The sequence below is a fragment of the Nymphaea colorata genome, chromosome 3 (genome assembly GCF_008831285.2).
Source record: "Nymphaea colorata isolate Beijing-Zhang1983 chromosome 3, ASM883128v2, whole genome shotgun sequence".
Lineage (NCBI taxonomy): Eukaryota > Viridiplantae > Streptophyta > Magnoliopsida > Nymphaeales > Nymphaeaceae > Nymphaea > Nymphaea colorata.
The window spans coordinates 17,166,138-17,189,667 of NC_045140.1; the positions used below are offsets into that span (position 1 = coordinate 17,166,138).

The window sequence follows — 23,530 nt, forward strand, 5'->3', positions numbered from 1 at the left end:
TTCTTTTTTCAATTATAAATTCACATGCATCAAGAGGACAGACAAGTTTAATTTTTTTCAGGGGCAAGTCAAACGGTCCAACAAATTTATTCAGATAGAGCCAAACTAAACCACAATCTAAAAAATATATTATGCAATTAAAAAATTTTAATTTTGTTAATGTAATTTTTTTTTTTTTACTTAGCTAAGGTAGGGCCATGGCCTAGGCGGCCCCCTCCCACTGCCCCTGAGTCCAGGAATGAGCTACATAGCAAACTCGGGGTTCTGCTGCCGTGCAAGTAACAAAGTCTATCTGCTTAGAGTGCAATTTCTTTTGATTGCCTACATCATCTTAGAAATCAAGACTCAAGAGCGAGAATATTCATGGAGAGGATCCTTGCCACGATCACCAGGATCCTTATCAAAGGTAGACTGCACTGCGTTGAGACATCAAAGGTCAAGCCCGAGCCCACCACAGCCGTTCAATGGGTCACTTCAGTTTTGGTTACAACTGGTCAGTCTCATGCAGCAGGCAAAGTCTGACCACGCTTCAGAGTTCAGACCCAAAAGGATGAGTAAGAATGGACGGCTGCAAGAGTCAAACGCAAACAACGGCGAAAAAAAATTATGAAAACGGCAGTACATGACGATCAGATGTTCATACATGAGTCTTTTAACTTGCTTTGACTTGATCGCTGTTCTTGTAAATTATCTTGTTCGAAAACCTCTGGAGCGAACGAAGCAACACTTGCGTTCCTCGTCGAGGATTTGAAGCCCTCTTGTGCTTCCCGCGTTCGATCTACGTTCCAAAACCAGCAGCGAAAAAGTAGACTGATTATAAGAGAATTCTAATAAAACAACAATGAATTTGTAGCTATCCTCCGATTGAACTTACAAGAGAATACATCATGTTTTACTTGCATATCCAGATTTAGAATATGGAAAAATAACCTTTTTTATTGGAAAGATTTTAAAGAAGTTAGGTAACTCTAAAGTATAATAACATACAAATAAATATATATCTAACTTTAAACAATTGTCAACAATAAAAATTCCAGAATCATAATTTCTGCTCAAAATAGAATGGAATCAAATTTCCAGGTTGTTTCCCTTGCCTAAACTTCCAAGGCTTCAAATCGGGAAGCTTTTGTTTCACCCTTTATCATCTATGAGATTCGCGTTTGGTTATTGCACCATTCGAGCTGTCCCCGAGTATCAGATATATGCATCCAGTTCAAATTCGAATCTATTATCCCATAAATAATGGAGTATGAATCCTTTATGCAGCAGCTTCAACATCAATATTTGAATTCGAATCCGATATCAAACAGAAAACTGATCCTTTCGATTACATATAAAATCAGATCTTATCCCAGTAGAAATCTGGATCCAATTGCAGGAATCTGATTAAGAGAGACCAGAGAAATGGCTCAGCTGTGAGTTTACTGGTACAGCTAATACATTTATGTAAACATAGACTTGTAACTATTATCCAGCTCGCCTAATTAAATCATTTTGAAAAATGACCTTGTTTTGTTCAGGAATGAAAAGTTTGCAGCATGAATCTTGAGATTCAAAGCGCAATATTTTGGAGACGGTGAGTCAAAACATCGAGGAGGAAGTCCGGCGAGGAGAACCCGGTGAGTTTCAAATGACAAGAATACCCTCCCCAGATTCCGTTCCAGAGCCCATGTTTTCAGCCGAGGTGGAGACATTAAAAGGTAATTTTACGACTAGGTGAGGAGGCACTTTATTAGAAAAAGAAGCCTTCTTGTGAGTACCAGGCTGGAATCCGGAGGGCGCCGGAAGGTAGCAGAAAGGACGGTGGGAAAAGGAAAAAAAAATCACAATCACAGTCGCATTCTTGGAGAGTCAATGGTGGGACCCACGGACGTCAATCCGCCGGAGCGTGTAGGAGTGGAAGAAACATAAAGAGAGGGAGGGAGGCTTGAGAGAGAAGAGCTCGAAGGCAAGACGCACAGAGTCGATGTGTAAGAAGCGAGAAGCCATGGCTTTTCTCTTGTGATCTTAGCATTTTCCCTGTCTTTTAGAAAGACAGAGAGAGAGAGCGCGCACAGCAGTTTGCTGGGGGATCTTGAATCTGATGAGATGAGTGACTCAGGCGTTACAGACTCTTCATACAAGAATGGCGAACGCCTCCCCGAGAATTTTAAGCAAGCGGAGGAGATAGGTCGGTTTCTGTTTTTTCTTCTTACTTTTCCCCTTGTTCTTTCTCTGCCATTTTTCCTTTCTCCATGTTTGCGGGATAGTCTTTAAGAAAAATTTTGATTCACGTGAGCTCTTTTCCCCTGTTCGATTTCTTCCATCGCTTCATCTTTTTTCGCCCGGAAAGTGTCACAAGTCACCGAAAGCCGATGTGCATGTCCCGTTCAGTTGTTCAATTTCTTTCAAACCCACTTCGTCATGCTCACCAACAAAGCCTTCCAATGCTTCTCCAACCAGAAAAGGCCATGATCAGTTGTTTCGCAGGGTGTAGTCCCTGTCATGGAGCGCAGACACCATTGCAGATACCAAAACTCCTAATTTCTTTCTCGGTTTATGAGCTTTGAAGTTGCCCGTGAGCAATTGAGTTGCTGGAGATTCATGCCCGCTTTGTCTCCTGTTAGATATTATGTGTTTTTTATAATATTCTTTTGGCTTTGCTGCTTGGATTATCTTGGCATTTGAAAATAGTGCCATGATTTTCCTCTTTTATTTTTGCGGTGGCTTGCTTATGGCATACGGGAAAGAGAGATGCGCATGTGTTCATTGAATTCCCCTCCTGTGAGAACATGGGAAAAGAAACAAAAAGAAAAAGATGATATATTTTGGTTGATGAGTGATGGCTACTTTGAAGTCACTCTGATCTCCAGTCGCCATCTTTTCTACCATACAAAGCAACTTCCTATTAAATATCTTGCCCTTGTGCAAATGAATATTTTATTATTGAAAGAAGACAAAAAATTTGATTCCCAACCACTCGCTCCTAATCAAGGAAACAGGCACAGATTTCTTAAAAATGCTACGGGGATTACTCATATTGACATCATGAATGATCTTTGGGAAGTGATCCTTTTCCTTTCGTATTGTTTCTTGGAGATGAGGAATTTTTAAATTTGGCATGGCATCAAGGAAGATTGTTGTGATCAATCGAAACCCTGTTGAGATTGAGTACTGTGTCTCTCCTGCCCACCAGCCTCTTGTTCGAATGATTTTTAATACCTCTCTGGATTGATGGTTTTGTTCAGACGTCTGAGTTATTGTTCGGAGTCGGCCACTTCTCCGGTATGGCTCCTTTTGGATCTCTATCTGTTTCAAATTGCTGTTGAATCATTCCCCTCCGTTTTCATCTTTTTGGATTTTTATGAGTCGATCTAGTCTCTTTATCTCTCATGTCATTTGGTATTGGATATTGTAGATCATAAAACTGAGTGAGTAGATATAACCTATCTTATCCACAACTAAAAATCAAGATTTTAGATCCAGCAAAGCTTGATCCGAGTTTTGGGCGCCTGATCTGGCGAATGTTCCGAGTATTATTTGGCTTTGTGTCCACAACAAATCTTCGCCAGTCAATGAAAATCTTGTTTGATTGCGACACTATTGCTACATTTATGCAGATGAATTGGAAAATTCGCCGATTGAGCAAGTCCGGCTGACGGTGCCGGCTACCGATGATCCGACGCTGCCAGTCCTCACGTTCCGGACATGGACCCTGGGCCTGTTCTCATGCGCCCTGCTGGCCTTCTTGAACCAGTTCTTCGGCTACAGGCAGAACCAACTAAGCGTGTCCTCCATCTCCGCCCAGATCATTGCGCTGCCCCTGGGGAAGCTCATGGCGGCTACACTTCCGGTCAAGGTGGTCCGAATTCCGGGAACCAAGTGGGAGTTTTCATTGAATCCGGGGCCCTTCAATATCAAGGAACATGTACTGATCACGATTTTTGCAAACTCTGGCTCCAACTCCGTGTATGCTGTCAACATCATCACCATAGTTAAGGCCTTCTACCATAGGCAGCTCCACCCCATGGCTGCATTCTTGCTGTCACAGACAACCCAGGTGAGTCTTCAGCTTTCCCTGTACTTTTGCAAACGGATTTGAATGACATACAAATGATAGCTTCCATATAGAAACCTGGCAGTGGCAGAGAAGTGTGGGCAATTGCCCACACAGAACCATACAAATTGCTTATTTATACAATAATTTCCCTGCATTCTGGCTCCTGCTGGTATGGCTTCTAATATTATATTTGTTTTATCATACAATCAGTTGGTATAGAAACATCAAGTCCCCCAAGCCTCAAACCTAATAAGAATTCAAATTTGTACACAATTCTAATAAACTAAATAACAAAAATATGGACCAATCTGTTGCCGCTCGAAGTCAACAAGCAACGAAACGGCCGACGGTAGCTCAATATGGCCGCATAATATGATATTTGTTTTTTAAAACAATCAGTTGGTGTGATAGTTCATAGAAATTTGTAAGCATTCAAATTTACACACACCAGACCACACTTCCAATAAACTAAATTACAAAAAATGGACCAATTTGTTGCCGAATTCTAAGTCAACCACGAAGATTTTTCTTACCCCACTTGCGCTTTCTTGGCATCCATCGAGAAAATATATGAAAGGCAAGAAACGCTTTCTTAGTGGAGTTTGGAAAATCTTTCTCTTGCTCCATGCATGGGAAAGAAAAAAAGGAGAAGAAGACGACTAGATGAGCGACGTAATGGGAAAAAGGCAGACGCACATGACAAGCGGCGGTGGCCCGCAATTAATGGAAGACGCAGAGCAAAGCAGGAAGCTTTCATTACTTTTCCTCCCTTCGACAGCGATGTTGAATTTAACTCATCATTAATGCAACATGCGTGGTTTTGAAAATTGAGTCTTCATGCTGCTATTCTCCGGACCCTTACTGATCTCTCTCTAAAATAATAATACTTGATGTTGTCTATTTTGGCGGACGGCTGTAGATGATGGGATATGGATGGGCGGGTCTGTTCCGGAAGTATCTCGTGGACTCCCCCTACATGTGGTGGCCTTCCAACCTCGTCCAGGTCTCTCTGTTCAGGTCAGACTGAGACTGCCACTCATATTCTCTCTCTCTCCTTCTCTCTATATCGATATATTTTATGTATATTTGTATTTGTATTTTTCGGCTCTTCAACTCTTAAGAATGCTTACCAGTCGCTTGTTTCATGTAACAGAGCGTTGCATGAGAAGGAGGTGCGGCGAAAGCGTGGCACCACGAGGCTGCAGTTCTTCCTCATGGTGTTTGTCGCCAGCTACTGCTACTACATCGTCCCCAACTATCTGTTCCCTTCAATCACCGCCCTCTCCTTTGTGTGCTGGATCTGGAAGGATTCCGTCACCGCCCAGCAGATCGGTTCCGGCCTCTCCGGCCTCGGCCTCGGCTCCATCGGCCTCGACTGGTCGACGGTTGCCGGGTTTCTGGGCAGCCCGCTCGCCACTCCCGGCTTCGCCGTCCTCAATGTAATGGCCGGTTTCTTCTTGGTGGTCTATGTCATGCTCCCCATCACCTACTGGACCAACTCTTATAATGCCAAGCGCTTCCCCATCTTCTCCTCCCACGTCTTCGATCAGTGGGGCAAGCCCTACAACATCTCCCGGATACTTAATCAAAAGACGTTTGAATTCGACCCCGTCGGCTATAGTGGCTATAGTCAGGTCCATCTGAGCATCTTCTTCGCCTTCACTTACGGCATCAGCTTCGCCACTCTTGCGGCTACCATCTCCCATGTTGCTCTCTTCCATGGAAAGTAAGTCTGATGTACTGAACCATCACTATGCAATTTGCTTCTGCGCGCGCATGTGTGGATGGAGTTTGATTGGAAACCACATTTTGGTTAATCAGATTTGAATTTGGTCAGATATCTGAACCAAATCTGAGCATGGTTCTACCATTACTGTGTGCAGATCGATCTACCGGCAAACCAAACAGGCATTCAGTGATCGTGTTGGCGACGTCCACACCAGGCTGATGAAGAAGAACTATGTGGCGGTGCCCGAATGGTGGTTCAGCATCATCCTGATTTTCGTGGTTGGCCTTGCCTTCCTTGCTTGCTTGGGGTTCGGGGGCCAGCTTCAGCTGCCGTGGTGGGGCATCCTTCTTGCTTGTGCCATTGCCTTCTTCTTCACGCTCCCTATTGGCATCATCCAAGCTACCACTAATCAGGTGAGCTCAAAAATACACTGTTAAGAAACCTTAGGCATTGGGTTCGATGTTACCTCACCTTTGACCAGACTAGAACTACAGTTGATCAATTGGACTAACTGGTCAGTTCTCACTTTAAAATCCATGCTCGATCAACCAATCGGACCAGTAATTTCTTTTACATATTCCGACCCATTTGTGCGGAATTTATTTATCGATTACTTGGTATTTTTCTTTCTTGTTCCATTTCACTTATACGAAGCTTGCATTGCTTGTGCAGCAACCTGGGTTGAACGTGATCACAGAGCTGATCATTGGTTACTTGTACCCAGGCAGGCCTCTTGCAAATGTGGCCTTCAAAACCTATGGCTACATCAGCATGTCCCAGGCCCTCATGTTCCTCTCAGATTTCAAGCTTGGCCACTACATGAAGATCCCTCCAAGATCTATGTTCGTTGTTCAGGTCGCTCTCTCTGTCTCTCTCTCTATTTGAATGTGTTTGTCTGTGTGTGTGTGGTCAACTTGTTGATACAACTACAGTAACTCCGCTGGATCCTTCCATGTGTTCGTGCATGTGTGTGCTTGATTTCGTGAATTAGAACTAAAACTATTGGCCTTTATCTTATTGCACAGCTTGTTGGCACACTGGTTTCATCGTCCGTCTACTTTGGCACGGCATGGTGGCTGCTCACAACAGTTCCCAACATCTGCAACACAGCACTCCTCGACCCCTCCAGCCCATGGACTTGCCCGGGCGACGATGTGTTCTACAATGCCTCTATCATCTGGGGTGTGGTCGGCCCACTTCGCATGTTTGGCAGGCTGGGAGTCTATGCCGGGCAGAACTGGTGGTTCCTAGTGGGTCTACTCGCACCTGTCCCTGTCTGGGTGTGCTCACGCCTGTTTCCAAAGGCAAAGTGGATCAGCCTCATCAACATGCCCATCTTGATTGGTGCAACTGGGATGATGCCACCGGCGAGAGCAGTCAACTACCTGGCCTGGGGAGCAGTTGGTATAGCATTTAACTTCGTGGTGTATAGGAAGTACAAGCAGTGGTGGGCACGGCACAATTATGTTCTGTCCGCCGGGCTCGACGCAGGTGTTGCCTTCTCCGCCGTTCTCACCTACTTTGCGCTGCAGTATAGATCCATCTTTGGGATACAGTGGTGGGGTACAGAGTTGGATGACCACTGCGCTCTAGCACGTTGCCCCACTGAGCCTGGAATAGTGACAAAAGGGTGTCCTGTCTTCTGAGCTTACGTTATTGGTCCTATAAAGTAGTTTGATTTGCTTACGGCCTTTAGTATAGGAGTTTGCTGATTCTACAACGGTTAGTCATGTGTATGAAGGATGATTCTTGGTGATGTCTGCAAAATATAGAAAGATTCGTTATTGTGGCTGTTTCCTTCATACAAACTGCTCAATTGTTCATATTTGATTAGTTAAGAATAAATCAAGCACGTTCACAAACTGTTATGCATGAATAACAGCTTTCTTGAGTCATGACTCCTGTGAAGCGAAAAGCATCAGTGATGTCACCAGTAGTCCTTGCAAGAACAAGATCCATCGACAAAACGATGGAAGCGGCTCCTACCACGCACAATGATCTTGCGATTAGAAAACTTGGAGATCAGTTTTAGCGCAAGATGGCAATCAGCACAGACTCTTTGGTTCTTCATGATCCTGACAGGTGTTCCAGGCGAGGTTCCATGAGTCCAAAGACCACTGCTAGTTTCTGATTGTGGCGATACAGAGCATGTTCTTTATCTTCCTCAGCTATGTCTAGCAATACCGTAGAGGTTTCAGGAACATAGCCCATGAACTTCAATTGTTCTGCAAGTTCATGCCATTTCTCTTGCACCTCTTTTGCACGAGGATGTGAGCCATCACCTGCAACGAACTCATGAGTCACTCCATCTATGGTGATGAAGATACACCCTGGTGTTTTCTTAATGCCACGATCTTTCACCAATCTTCTCACCTTCGCTAGGTCATCCCATCTACCTGCCTCAGCATAGATGTTTGAGAGCACGACATAGTATCCATCATTGTGAGGTTCTATCTCAAGTAGGTGCTTGATCACTTCCTCTCCCGACTCAACACTTTCGTGAACTCTACAACCACCCAAGAGAGCTCCCCACACAGCACCACTTGGTTCTATTGGCATGTTCTTGATGAACTCATAAGCTTCTTTCAGAAGTCCTGCTCGGCTTAGAAGATCAACCATACACCCATAATGCTCAATCTGAGGGACTATGCGTAGTCATTAACCATGCTCTCGAAAAACCGGCAACCCTCAGCAACGCTACAAGCGTGTAATAGGCCAATAAAGGTGACAGCATTTGGAGCAATTCCTCTTTTTAGCATCTTAGAGAAGAGAGAAAGAGCTTCCTCACTTTGACAATGAATGGCATGCCCCATTATCATGGCAGACCATGATACAACTGTTCTTTCAGGCATTTCGTCAAAAACCATTCTTGCTTCTTCCATGTACCCGCATTTTGTATACATGTCTATCAATGTGTTGCAGACGCGAACATTGTGACGAATATGATTTTCCTTTGCATAGGCGTGAATCCGCTGGCCAAGATCAAGCGCACCAACGTCAGCAGAAGCTGCAAGAACGCTAACAACAGTAACTTCATTCGGTTTCACATTTGCCTCTTCCATTCTCCGAAAGACACTGATCGCCTCATTGAGCCTCCCACACTGCACATAACCCGTAATCATTGACGTCCACGACCTGGTGCTTCTTTCTGGCATTTCATCAAACAGTTTTCTTGCAATATCAACTTGTCCCTGTTTAGCATATTGGGTTATCATGATATTCCAAGTCACGCCATCTCTCTTGGACGTTTTAGCAAACAATTGGTACGCAGAACTTAGACTACCACAAGAAGCACATACGAAAGATGGTGTTCTGCCAGAACTTAGGCTACCACAAGAAGCAACGATGGTGTTCTGCCAGAACTTAGACTACCACAAGAAGCATACATACGAACGATGGTGTTCTGCCAGAACTTAGACTACCACAAGAAGCATACATACGAACGATGGTGTTCTGCCAGAACTTAGACTACCACAAGAAGCATACATACGAACGATGGTGTTCTGCCAAAACAAATCAGCGAGTTCTGCCAAGACACATCAGCGACCCACCCTTGTTTCGCCGCGAAGGAATGGACCATCATACCGTCTTCAAGTGACGGAACACGAGAACACGCCTTGAGCACGAACGAACAAGTGAGGGTGTCGGGCAGCACATCGGCGTACGACAATTTTGCGAAACAAAATGATGGCATCTACCGGTGAGTCTCCCTCGGCGAGCTTCCTGATCCAGGAGTTCCATATAACTATCTCCTATCTGTCTTAGATCTGTAGAAGCTGGCGGCCGTAGCCAAAGTCCGGAGACAAACGGCAGCGTTGGGCAACTTTAGAGAACGAAAGAATGGAAGAAGGGGCGGAAGAGAAAATGAAATTTTGACTAAGGTTGAAATATTTGTTTTCTAAAATTTTATTATAGAACAAATAATTTTTTAAAAATTTACGTGTAAGTTAAAACAATCTGTTGAGTGGGACCGGGGCCCTACCTTACCTCTGTACACCATAATCATGATATTTTAAAATCAAAACGCTTAATTTTTTAGAAATTACAATAATTTTCTCTCTAAAGGAGGGACTGGTAAGGACTACAGCCCCTTCATATTTTGAAGAGAAAAAATCTACGTTTAGATTTTTAAAACTTTTTCACTTGGTATATGTATTTTGAAAAATATTATTTTGGCACCTCTACAAATACTATTAGTCTTTTTTTTGAAAAAAAGTTTACAGCTTTGCCCTTGGGTGAACTGGTATCATGCAGCCCAAAACTCGAATGAGGGGCTTTCAAGCTTTCCTCGAATGGTATACAACATAGGTAAAATATGTTAGGCTTTCAGTGTGTTATGGCCGGTTTACATAGCTAGTTACGTAGGCGGAACCGCATGACTTTGTTGTGTAGATTGGCGTACAACATGGAATGAATAACCGTAGATTCATTAAGGTCATGAAGTAGTCTTGAACCCTGCGAGTAGGGTGAAAGAGAGAGATGCTTCAACCTCTTACAAAGACTTTGTTGTGTAGAACAATATCATAGAGAATTAGCACTTTGGATCCCAAGGGTGAAAAGGTTTTAAAGCTTTTCTAACCGTTCAATTCGATATGCCTTGAATCAGAGATGAATCCGAACCGTTTACGTCACATCCCTAAGTGGCATCCTGCATGAGGCGGTTCAGTTTGTAGTCAAGGGTCAGCAATCTTGGTGCATCAGGTGAAGAATGTGCACTAGGGCGCTCGGGTCCAAACTATGCGCTACCAAGTACCATGCAGTGGGGATCCGATTCAGATTAGGGTTCACATTGAGACAAGTGGGGTCATCAATCCCAGTTTTGATTAGTTTAAACCAGCATTGGTAATTATGGATCCATTCTTCAGATCAAAAATACTAAATTCTTTCTATATGACTGAATTTTGGCATGGTTCAGTTGAGGTCCATTTCACTCACTTATGAACCAGTGATCCCCTTCCACAGGGTTGATGTCCCATTCCCGAGGGTTGATGTACGGGGTAAGAGCTGATAGACAGACAAATTTTGTTTAAATCATTGATGTGTCAATTTCCTTGTGTTGCAAACAATGACCCACTAATATTAAGTTGAATTGTCACGGGGACAGTATCCGATGGCCCGGTTAAATTAAAAAATATTTTTTTAAAAAAACATTAAATATTAATAAAATATTATAAACATATATAAAAATTAATATTTTTTTTTTAAAAAAAACTCGTTATCGAGTCGACCCGGGTTCCTTCTTTTCGAGCTCGAGCCCAAGCCCAAGCCCAAGCCCGAGTCAAGGCAGGGTACCCCACGAGGGCCTTGCCTAGTAAGTATCCACGCTTAAAAGAAAGGAGGCCAAAATTGGAGAGAGAAAAAGTAAACTAAAATAATAAAATAATGAGCTAAGTCAGCTGTCGTTTTGATAAATAAATGTCAAAGTGATGGTGTGTTCTCTTCCAAGCTTGGCAAATATAATAAAGCGTAACTTGCACAGTATTTTGTGCAACTAACTATATAACAAAACTTTTCTAAAACGTCAAAGTCAGGCACTAACTAATAATAACCCAAATTATTTCACACAAATGTAGCAAAATTTTGTCAAATTTAACGGTCATCAATACAAGGGTGCAAACATTTTACTCATTATGGTAGGGATGTTTATGGATTGAATAGGATATACTGTTTCTTTTTTTTTTAATGTTCACATGTTCATATTCAAATTTGAACTCAAATATGATTATATATGAACGAAAAAAAGTCTGTAGCTGAATCTAAATCCCAAGTCCGATTTCACAAGCCAAATTTGATGTCCATCTGGATTTTAAATTCATGCCCAATCAAACTCATCCACAAAGCAGAGTCAACCGACGAGATCAGTTCGACGTCAAGAATATGGCGGCGAGTTCACGCTGACTGATGCCCTTCCCTACTCAAATCAAATTCAAATTTCCTCCTCTGGTTTCAGTCTAACCGCTTCCAAATTTACCAACTTCTAAAAGCAACGTTGCGTAAGAAACAAAGGCATTTTCTTGGCTTTGCATCGACGGGTTTCACCGCCCACTGGCGAACAGAAGGGCGTGCGCGCCAGAGTCTCGCCAGATGTAAAGGGTTTAAGTGGATTTGTGATGGGTCCACCTCCTTCCATATTAGGTAGGCGGAAAGCATCCCAGAGACCACACCCCATCCTCTCCTTACTGTTTTCTTCTTGATTTATGGCGGTTTCTTCCTTCTTGATAGTTTGGCGCCTAAAAGGTGAATGCCCTTTGCGTCGTCGATTGCAGAAAAAAAATGTCACCCTCGAGGCAGGCCGATGCTTCTGCTGCAAGCGATGAGAAGATGGAGTGGCTGCATTTCATCGGTGTGGGCGGCAAAGGCCTGTCCGCTATCTCGATTCTCACTCACGGCAGGCAAGATGGACTCACTCCCTGCTCTTGTTTTGGTTATTAGGTTCTCGATACATCTCTATCTCTCTCGCTTTAAGGGCGTCCGTTCGCTTCCTTCTTTGGCCGGCAGCCATCGCCGGTGTGTGATGGTTGTTGGCAGCCCTCGTCGCCCTTCAGTTGTGTTCGTTGTTGGTTTCCTATTGGGATTTCTTTATAGTCGATTGGGTTTATCATTTCAGGCTGGGTTTTTCTTTGAGGTTTTGGTTGGGTCCGTTGAGGTTCTTGCTGATTTTTGACATTTGGTTCGCCATTGGGTCGGATGTTTTGGTCACCACTTGGGTCGCCGCTATCGCGTTCGGTTAGTCCACGTCTTGGGTCCCTGCTCGTTCTGTTGTGGGTCGCCGCTTAGGTCGTTATCGTCGTTCTAAATGGGTCTACCGTCTTCCGTCGTCCCTTAGGTTGCTGTTGGGTCTGCCGCTTGTGTCACTCTTGACATGTGCCGCTTGGGCCGCCGCTGCCGTTTGGTTGATGTTGCTGCTGAGTCGCGACTACCGCTTCGGTTTGCTGCTAGGTCGCCATTACCGTCTTTGGGTTTGTTGCTGGGCCGTCACTATCTCGATGGCTGCTGGGTGCTACGACTATTGTTGTGCATTCATCGCATTTGGCGTCCTGCTATTCAAATTCCAACGAGCCCGTTCGGAGAGATTGTGTGTTTTGTCAGGTATTGCCGTTGGGTTTCTTCTGATAATGATTTGGCTGCTGGGTTCTGCTTGTTTCCTTCTTGAATGACAATGCTTTTTATTTATGTGTTTGCAATATCCGCTTTGAACATTAAATTGCTCATGGATGGGGAAGGTGGGCACTCAAGCTGTCGGGCATTCTCCAACATGCCTGATACTTACGATTTACTGCTTCATTTCTGTTTGGTTTGTTGGTGGAGTCACTGCATACTAGTGCCATCCAGGTCAGTGTTTTCTTATCCTAAAGTGATGCTACGTTCTATCTTCTGCATGTAGTTTCTTTTCTATACGATTATATGCTATATTTCTATTTGTTGTTTGAATCTATTATGGGCGTTTTTTTTTTCTCGTTTAGAATGCTTGATGCATTTGACTTCAGCTTACAGTCATAGTGTAATATGTTGCTTCCTGTGTAACTCTGGACATAGATGTAGGTGTCGCTTACTGTTGCACTTGTATATCTCATGTTTAGTAAGTATTGAATAAAGTGGGTATTTGGGTGGAGAAGTTATTCCAAAAATTAGTAAAACTTGTTTCATTTAAAGCTGAAAAAAAGGTGATGAAATTTGCATGGTGTTCAAACTACATGCTGTAAAACATATTTGAACATTGAGTCACAAAAGGAAGGTTAAGCCATTTTGTGAAACTAAGTTGCTAAAGCAAATGGAATACTATTTTACCTTGGAATATCCCTGACGATTCAAATAAAACCGTGAAGGGATTGCCCTCAAACACCTATAGTGGTTGCACTAAAAGTACATTTTTGCATGTGCAGTTTGTCTTTTTCTCTATAAGCTAATGGATATAGATTGGTGATTCATATCCTTCAAGGCTTTTAGACTCATTCCTAGAAATCTTTAATATATATTCAACTTCTATTCATAATTGTGCATTTTTTATTCTTATTGACACTTGTTGCGTTAATATATTGGATGAATGGTATGTTGTTATTGGTGTTTATGGTACTGACTTTGTAATGAGATATTGTCAACATGGATGAAAGAAGTGTTTGCTCATCTTTTATCAGTTCCAATTAATTTTTATAATACGGGTTATCGTTCCTTGGTAAAAGAAATAATCATATATTCATTTTTTATATTGTCAATTTTTTTTCATAATCACTCCTGACCTAAGGTTTTCAAGACTTGTGTTCCCAGTTTCCTTGTTCATTATATGCATGCTCTCTCTGTAGCTACTTGGTATCTCTAATCTTAGAGCTTGATTTTTGATATTTGGTTATAGAATTTAATTTGTGGTTGCATGAGGATGACTATGTGAAGCATGGCCTCTTTTATGGTTTTTTGTTTTTCATTCAGCTGAAAAATGTAATTAAAATTCACATCCACATTCAAAATATACATTGGCATCCTAGACCGGATAAGATGAGATCTATGTTTTAGATGTTGTTCAAAATCTTGAATCCAACATCCTAAGCCGGATTAGATGAGACCTTAGGTCGAAATCCCAAATCCAACATCCCAAATTGGATCATATTAGACCTATGATCCACATCATAGATATAAGTTTGAAATCCAACATCCTAGACCAGATAAGAGCAGACTTCTAATTTAAATATTGGGATAGAGTCCTAAATTTGATTTGGCAGACCAGACTAGATCTGACCTATGATCTATTTCTTAGATCAGAATCCCAAGTCCAACCTCATATACTTGATCACATAAAAAAAAAAGAGTGTTTTTTTTTATTTCTTGTAAATTCTTTTTAAACCCCGCTAGAATTTTGAAATCACTTGAAGAATATTACTTCGTCTATATAAATATTTGAAATCATTGTTTAAATTTCCAAAATTATGAAATTTGATTTCCAATTCTTTGGATCTTGTCAATTTCTTGTAGATCCTTAAATTTCTTGTATTTGATTTGCTATATTTTCTAATGCATGTCAAATTCTCAAGTTTTTAAGTGCATTCTAAATCAAACATCATCGAACAAATTCAAATCCCATATGAACCTTTGAAATCATTTCTAGTATTTTACTTTGTCTATATAAATCTTTTAAACTACTCTAAGTTTTCCAAAATTTTGTAAATTGACTTCAAATTTTTATGATCGATTTTGTTTGAATTTTCTCAATTTCTTGTGAGATCGTTAAATTTTTTGGATTTGATTTGGTACTTTCCTTAAATCATTGTTAAATTCTCAAGTTTCTAAATGCACTTTTCAACTTCCAGGTTTCTAAATTCCGTTGGATTGTATGTATATTCAAAGCGACTTGAAACATGGTCTAGACTGGGGTTAATATTTTAAAGTTCACATCCACATTCAAAATATACATTCCACATCCTAGACCGGATAAGATGAGATCTATGTTCTCGTTGTTTGTTCAAAATCCCGAACCCAACATCTTAGAAGTTAGACCAGATTAGATGAAGCCTTTGATCCTAACCTCTGATCTTTAAATTTCTTGTATTTGATTGGTTACAATTTCCCAAATGCTTGTTAAATTCTCAAGTTTTTAAATGCACTTCTCAAGTTTCTATAAATTACACGAATTTTTAAAACGATTTTAAACATGGTCTAAAGTAGTTTTGTTCAAATTTTAAAATTCAAAATGCCAATCCAACTTCTAGGACCGTGTAAGGTTAGACATCTATTCTAGACCTTTGGACTGAATCCCGCGTATAACATCCAAGACCAGATCAGAGCTGACCTCTGATCCAAAGCCTAGGTCTAAACCCCAAACTCAACACCCCATACCGGATCAGATCAGACCTATGATCTATTTCTTATATCCAAATCCTAAATAAAACATCATAATACATATTTAAATCCCTTATGAATATTTGAAATCATTTCCAGTATTGTACTTTGTCCATATAAATCGTTGACACCAATCTCTATGCTTTCCAAAATTTTATAAATTGGCTTAAAATTCTTATGGTTGGTTTTCTTTGAATCTTCTCAATTTCCTGTGAAATATTCTAATATTTTGGATGTGATTTCGTGCTTTCCTTAAATTGTTGTTAAATTCTCAAAATTTTAAATGCACCTTTCAACTTTTAAGTTTCTAAATTCCTTTGGTTTGTATGAATTTTCATAATGATTTTAAACATGGTGTAGACTGGAGGTTAATATTCTAAAATTCACATCCACATCCAGAAAATGCATTCGACATCCTAGACTAGATAAGATGAGACCTCCTTTCTAGTTTGCTTGTTTTAAAATATTGAATCCAACATCCTAGACTGGATTGGATCAGACCTTTGATCTTGACCTTAGGTCGAAATCCCAAATTCAACATCATAGACTGGATTAGATGAGACCTCTGATCCAAAGCCTAGGTCCAAATCCCAAACTCAACACCCCATATCGGATCGGTTGAGACCTTTGATCTATTTCTTATATCCAAATCCTAAATCAAACATAATAGAAAATGTTCAAATTCCTTTTGAATATTTGAAATCATTTCCAGCTAGTTTTTTACTTTGTCTACATAAATCATTGACACCACTCTCTAAGCTTTTAAAAATTTTGTAAATTGACTTCAAATTCTTATGGTTATTTTTTTTTGAATTTTCTCAATTTCTTGTGAGATATTCAACTATTTTGGATGTGTTTTCGTGTTTTTCTTAAATAATTGTTAAATTCTCTAGTTTCTAAATGCACCTTTCAACTTTCGGGTTTCTAAAGTCGATTGGTTTGAAAGAATTTTCACAATGATTTTAAACTTGGGGTTAATATTTTACAGTTCACATCCAAATATAAAATATGCGTTCGAGATGATGAGACCTCCTTTCTAACTGCTTGTTTTAAAATCTTGAATCCAACATCCTAGACCGGATTGGATAAGACCTCTGATCCTGATCTTAGGTCGAAATCCCAAACTCAACATCATAAAACGGATTGGATAAGACCTCTGATCCAAAGCCTTAGGTCCAAATCCCAAACTCAACACCCCTTACTGGATCAGATGAGACCTCTGATCTATTTCTTATATCCAAATCCTAAATCAAACATAATAGAAATATAGAACATATTCAAATTGCTTATTAATATTTGAAATCATTTCCAACCAGTATTTTACTTTGTCTACATAATCTTCGACACCACTCTCTAAGCTTTGAAAAATTTTGTAAATTGACTTCAAATGCTTATCGTTGGTTTTCTTTGAATTTTCTCAATTTCTTGTGAGATATTCAAATATTGTGGATGTGATTTCATGCTTTTCTTAAATGGTTGTTAAATTTTCAAGTTTCTAACTGCACCTTTCAACTATCGAGTTTCTAAAGTCCTTTTGGTTTGAATGAATTTTCGCAATGACTTTAAACTTGGTATGGACTTGGGGTTAAGATTTTGAAATTCACGTCCACATTCAAAATATGCATTCGACAAGATGAGACCTCCTTTCTAGTTGCATGTTTTAACATCTTGAATCCAACATCCTAGACCGGATTGGATGAGACCTATGATCCTGACCTGACGTCGAAATCCCAAATTCAACATCATAGAACGGATTAGATGAGACCTCTGATCCAAAGCCTAGGTCCAAATCCGAAACTCAACACCCCATATTGAATCGGATGAGACCTCTGATCCATTTCTTATATCCAAATCCTAAATCAAACATAATAGAATATGTTCGAATTCCTTATGAATATTTGAAATCATTTCCAGCCAGTTTTTTGCTTTCTCTACATCAATCTTCGACGCCACTCTCTAAGTTTCTAAACATTTTTGGAAATTGACTTCAAATTCTTATGGCTGGGTTTCTTTGAAATTTCTCAATTTCTTGTGAAATATTCAAATTTTCGCAATGACTTTAAACTTGGTATGGACTTGGGGTTAAGATTTTAAAATTCACGTCCACATTCAAAATATGCATTCGACAAGATGAGACCTCCTTTTTTGTTGCATGTCTTAACATCTTGAATCCAACATCCTAGACCGGATTGGATGAGACCTCTGATCCTGACCTGACGCCGAAATCCCAAATTCAACATCATAGAACGGATTAGATGAGACCTCTCATCCAAAGCCTAGGTCCAAATCCCAAACTCGACACCCCATATTGGATCGGATGAGACCTCTGATCTATTTCTTATATCCAAATCCTAAATCAAACATAATAGAATATATTCGAATTCCTTATGAATATTTGAAATCATTTCCAGCCAGTTTTTTACTTTCTCTACATCAAACTTCGACGCCACTCTCTAAGTTTCTAAAAATTTTTGGAAATTGACTTCAAATTTTTATGGCTGGGTTTCGTTGAAATTTCTCAATTTCTTGTGAAGTCATTTCCAACCAGTATTTTACTTTGTCTACATAATCTTCGACACCACTCTCTAAGCTTTGAAAAATTTTGTAAATTGACTTCAAATGCTTATCGTTGGTTTTCTTTGAATTTTCTCAATTTCTTGGGAGATATTCAAATATTGTGGATGTGATTTCATGCTTTTCTTAAATCGTTGTTAAATTTTGAAGTTTCTAACTGCACCTTTCAACTATCGTGTTTCTAAAGTCCTTTTGGTTTGAATGAATTTTCGCAATGACTTTAAACTTGGTATGGACTTGGGGTTAAGATTTTGAAATTCACGTCCACATTCAAAATATGCATTCGACAAGATGAGACCTCCTTTCTAGTTGCATGTTTTGACATCTTGAATCCAACATCCTAGACCGGATTGGATGAGACCTCTGATCCTGACCTGACGTCGAAATCCCAAATTCAACATCATAGAACGGATTAGATGAGACCTCTGATCCAAAGCCTAGGTCCAAATCCGAAACTCAACTCCCCATATTGGATCGGATGAGACCTCTGATCCATTTCTTATATCCAAATCCTAAATCAAACATAATAGAATATGTTCGAATTCCTTATGAATATTTGAAATCATTTCCAGCCAGTTTTTTGCTTTCTCTACATCAATCTTCGACGCCACTCTGTAAGTTTCTAAAAATTTTTGGAAATTGACGTCAAATTCTTATGGCTGGGTTTCTTTGAAATTTCTCAATTTCTTGTGAAATATTCAAATATTTTGGATGTGATTTCGTGTTTTTCTTAAGTAATTGTTAATTTTTCAAGTTTCTAAATGCACCACCTTTCAACATTCTAGTTTCTAAAGTCCATTGGTTTGAAAGAATTTTGACAATGATTTTAATCTTGGTATAGACTTGGGGTTAATATTTTAAATTTCACATCCACGTTGAAAATATGCATTCGACAAGATGAGATCTCCTTTCTAACTGCTTGTTTTAAAATCTTGAATCCAACATCCTAGATTGGATGAGACCTCTTATCCTGATCTTAGGTCGAAATTCCAAATTCAACATCATAGAACGGATTGGATGAGACCTCTGATCCAAAGCCTTAGGTCCAAATCCCAAACTCAACACCCCTTACTGGATCAGATGAGACCTCTGATCTATTTCTTTTATCCAAATCCTGAATCAAACATAATAGAAAATGTTCAAATTCCTTGTGAATATTTGAAATGAATTCCAGCTAGTTTTTTTACTTTGTCTACATATAAATCATTGACACGACTCTCTAAGCTTTTAAAAATTTTGTAAATTGACGTCAAATTCTTATGGTTGGCTTTCTTTGAATTTTCTCAATTTCTTGTGAGATATTCAAATATTTTGGATGTGTTATCGTGTTTTTCTTAAATAATTGTTAAATTGTCTAGTTTCTAAATGCACCTTTCAGCTTTCGGGTTTCTAAAGTCGATTGGTTTGAAAGAATTTTCACAATGATTTTAAACTTGGGGTTAATATTTTACAGTTCACATCCAGATATAAAATATGCGTTCGAGAAGATGAGACCTCCTTTCTAACTGCTTGTTTTAAAATCTTGAATCCAACATTTTAGACCGGATTGAATGAGACCTCTGATCCTGATCTTAGGTCGAAATCCCAAATTCAACATCATAGAACGGATTGGATGAGACCTCTGATCCAAGGCCTTAGGTCCAAATCCCAAACTCAACACCCCTTACTGGATCAGATGAGACCTCTGATCTATTTCTTTTATCCAAATCCTAAATCAAACATAATAGAAAATGTTCAAATTCCTTGTGAATATTTGAAATGAATTCCAGCTAGTTTGTTTACTTTGTCTACATAAATCATTCACACCACTCTCTAAGCTTTTAAAAATTTTGTAAATTGACTTCAAATGCTTATCGTTGGTTTTCTTTGAATTTTCTCAATTTCTTGGGAGATATTCAAATATTGTGGATGTGATTTCATGCTTTTCTTAAATCGTTGTTAAATTTTCAAGTTTCTAACTGCACCTTTCAACTATCGAGTTTCTAATGTCCTTTTGGTTTGAATGAATTTTCGCAATGACTTTAAACTTGGTATGGACTTGGGGTTAAGATTTTAAAATTCACGTCCACATTCAAAATATGCATTCGAATTCCTTATGAATATTTGAAATCATTTCCAGCCAGTTTTTTGCTTTCTCTACATCAATCTTCGACGCCACTCTGTAAGTTTCTAAAAATTTTTGGAAATTGACGTCAAATTCTTATGGCTGGGTTTCTTTGAAATTTCTCAATTTCTTGTGAAATATTCAAATATTTTGGATGTGATTTCGTGTTTTTCTTAAGTAATTGTTAATTTTTCAAGTTTCTAAATGCACCACCTTTCAACATTCTAGTTTCTAAAGTCCATTGGTTTGAAAGAATTTTGACAATGATTTTAATCTTGGTATAGACTTGGGGTTAATATTTTAAATTTCGCATCCACGTTGAAAATTTGCATTCGACAAGATGAGATCTCCTTTTTAACTGCTTGTTTTAAAATCTTGAATCCAACATCGTAGATTGGATGAGACCTCTGATCCTGATCTTAGGTTGAAATTCCAAATTCAACATCATAGAACGGATTGGATGAGACCTCTGATCCAAAGCCTTAGGTCCAAATCCCAAACTCAACACCCCTTACTGGATCAGATGAGACCTCTGATCTATTTCTTTTATCCAAATCCTAAAACAAACATAATAGAAAATGTTCAAATTCCTTGTGAATATTTGAAATGAATTCCAGCTAGTTTTTTTACTTTGTCTACATATAAATCATTGACACGACTCTCTAAGCTTTGAAAAATTTTGTAAATTGACGTCAAATTCTTATGGTTGGTTTTCTTTGAATTTTCTCAATTTCTTGTGAGATATTCAAATATTTTGGATGTGTTTTCGTGTTTTTCTTAAATAATTGTTAAATTGTCTAGTTTCTAAATGCACCTTTCAGCTTTCGGGTTTCTAAAGTCGATTGGTTTGAAATAATTTTCACAATGATTTTAAACTTGGGGTTAATATTTTACAGTTCACATCCAGATATAAAATATGCGTTCGAGAAGATGAGACCTCCTTTCTAACTGCTTGTTTTAAAATCTTGAATCCAACATTTTAGACCGGATTGAATGAGACCTCTGATCCTGATCTTAGGTCGAAATCCCAAATTCAACATCATAGAACGGATTGGATGAGACCTCTGATCCAAGGCCTTAGGTCCAAATCCCAAACTCAACACCCCTTACTAGTCAGATGAGACCTCTGATCTATTTCTTATATCCAAATCCTAAATCAAACATAATAGACATATAGAACAAATTCAAATTGCTTATTAATATTTGAAATCATTTCCAACCAGTATTTTACTTTGTCTACATAGTCTTCGACACCACTCTCTAAGCTTTTAAAAATTTTGTAAATTGACTTCAAATGCTTATCGTTGGTTTTCTTTGAATTTTCTCAATTTCTTGGGAGATATTCAAATATTGTGGATGTGATTTCATGCTTTTCTTAAATCGTTGTTAAATTTTCAAGTTTCTAACTGCACCTTTCAACTATCGAGTTTCTAATGTCCTTTTGGTTTGAATGAATTTTCGCAATGACTTTAAACTTGGTATGGACTTGGGGTTAAGATTTTAAAATTCACGTCCACATTCAAAATATGCATTCGAATTCCTTATGAATATTTGAAATCATTTCCAGCCAGTTTTTTGCTTTCTCTACATCAATCTTCGACGCCACTCTGTAAGTTTCTAAAAATTTTTGGAAATTGACGTCAAATTCTTATGGCTGGGTTTCTTTGAAATTTCTCAATTTCTTGTGAAATATTCAAATATTTTGGATGTGATTTCGTGTTTTTCTTAAGTAATTGTTAATTTTTCAAGTTTCTAAATGCACCACCTTTCAACATTCTAGTTTCTAAAGTCCATTGGTTTGAAAGAATTTTGACAATGATTTTAATCTTGGTATAGACTTGGGGTTAATATTTTAAATTTCGCATCCACGTTGAAAATTTGCATTCGACAAGATGAGATCTCCTTTTTAACTGCTTGTTTTAAAATCTTGAATCCAACATCGTAGATTGGATGAGACCTTTGATCCTGATCTTAGGTTGAAATTCCAAATTCAACATCATAGAACGGATTGGATGAGACCTCTGATCCAAAGCCTTAGGTCCAAATCCCAAACTCAACACCCCTTACTGGATCAGATGAGACCTCTGATCTATTTCTTTTATCCAAATCCTAAAACAAACATAATAGAAAATGTTCAAATTCCTTGTGAATATTTGAAATGAATTCCAGCTAGTTTTTTTACTTTGTCTACATATAAATCATTGACACGACTCTCTAAGCTTTGAAAAATTTTGTAAATTGACGTCAAATTCTTATGGTTGGTTTTCTTTGAATTTTCTCAATTTCTTGTGAGATATTCAAATATTTTGGATGTGTTTTCGTGTTTTTCTTAAATAATTGTTAAATTGTCTAGTTTCTAAATGCACCTTTCAGCTTTCGGGTTTCTAAAGTCGATTGGTTTGAAATAATTTTCACAATGATTTTAAACTTGGGGTTAATATTTTACAGTTCACATCCAGATATAAAATATGCGTTCGAGAAGATGAGACCTCCTTTCTAACTGCTTGTTTTAAAATCTTGAATACAACATCCTAGACCGGATTGGATGAGACCTCTGATCCTGATCTTAGGTCGAAATCCCAAATTCAACATCATAGAACGGATTGGATGAGACCTTTGATCCAAAGCCTTAGGTCCAAATCCCAAACTCAACACCCCTTACTGGTCAGATGAGACCTCTGATCTATTTCTTATATCCAGTATTCACGTCCACATTCAAAATATGCATTCGACAAGATGAGACCTCCTTTGTAGTTGCATGTCTTAACATCTTGAATCCAACATCCTAGACCGGATTGGATGAGACCTCTGATCCTGACCTGACGCCGAAATCCCAAATTCAACATCATACAACGGATTAGATGAGACCTCTCATCCAAAGCCTAGGTCCAAATCCCAAACTCGACACCCCATATTGGATCGGATGAGACCTCTGATCCATTTCTTATATCCAAATCCTAAATCAAACATAATAGAATATGTTCGAATTCCTTATGAATATTTGAAATCATTTCCAGCCAGTTTTTTGCTTTCTCTACATCAATCTTCGACGCCACTCTCTAAGTTTCTAAACATTTTTGGAAATTGACTTCAAATTCTTATGGCTGGGTTTCTTTGAAATTTCTCAATTTCTTGTGAAATATTCAAATATTTTGGATGTGATTTCGTGTTTTTCTTAAGTAATTGTTAATTTTTCAAGTTTCTAAATGCACCACCTTTCAACATTCTAGTTTCTAAAGTCCATTGGTTTGAAAGA

The 23,530-nt window shown here is 38.9% G+C and overlaps 2 protein-coding genes and 1 pseudogene across 3 annotated transcripts in view; 2 read left to right on the plus strand and 1 right to left on the minus strand.

The window, feature by feature from the left end:
- Positions 1-1,855: 1,855 nt before the first annotated feature.
- On the plus strand, positions 1,856-7,559 carry LOC116250762 (oligopeptide transporter 1-like). The gene is made up of 7 exons (XM_031624680.2): positions 1,856-2,170; positions 3,600-4,039; positions 4,959-5,056; positions 5,193-5,765; positions 5,923-6,181; positions 6,441-6,623; positions 6,794-7,559. Exons 1-7 carry the CDS (start codon positions 2,089-2,091, stop codon positions 7,412-7,414), a joined length of 2,256 nt encoding a protein of 751 aa, XP_031480540.1. The 5' UTR covers positions 1,856-2,088; the 3' UTR covers positions 7,415-7,559.
- LOC116250351 (pentatricopeptide repeat-containing protein At5g48910-like) lies at positions 7,525-9,425 on the minus strand (annotated as a pseudogene).
- Positions 9,426-12,833: 3,408 nt separating this feature from the next.
- The window catches only part of LOC116250472 (oligopeptide transporter 5-like), a 38,622-nt gene continuing 27,925 nt past the window's right edge, over positions 12,834-23,530 (plus strand). The window contains exons 1-2 of one of the 2 annotated variants that reach the window (XM_031624098.2): positions 12,834-12,857; positions 12,992-13,100. The gene's annotated coding sequence lies outside the window, so the exon portion shown is untranslated. Of the gene's footprint in view, positions 12,858-12,991; positions 13,101-23,530 lie in introns of those variants that run through there. The other variant, XM_050077041.1, reaches the window with a different exon arrangement.

Coding starts and splice junctions, on each gene's coding strand:
- LOC116250762 (XM_031624680.2), top strand. CDS start 2,089: ATGAGTGACTCAGGCGTTACAGACTCTTCATACAAGAATGGCGAACGC. Junction 5,057..5,192: donor GTCCAGGTCTCTCTGTTCAG/GTCAGACTGAGA, acceptor TTCATGTAACAG/AGCGTTGCATGAGAAGGAGG. Junction 5,766..5,922: donor GTTGCTCTCTTCCATGGAAA/GTAAGTCTGATG, acceptor TACTGTGTGCAG/ATCGATCTACCGGCAAACCA.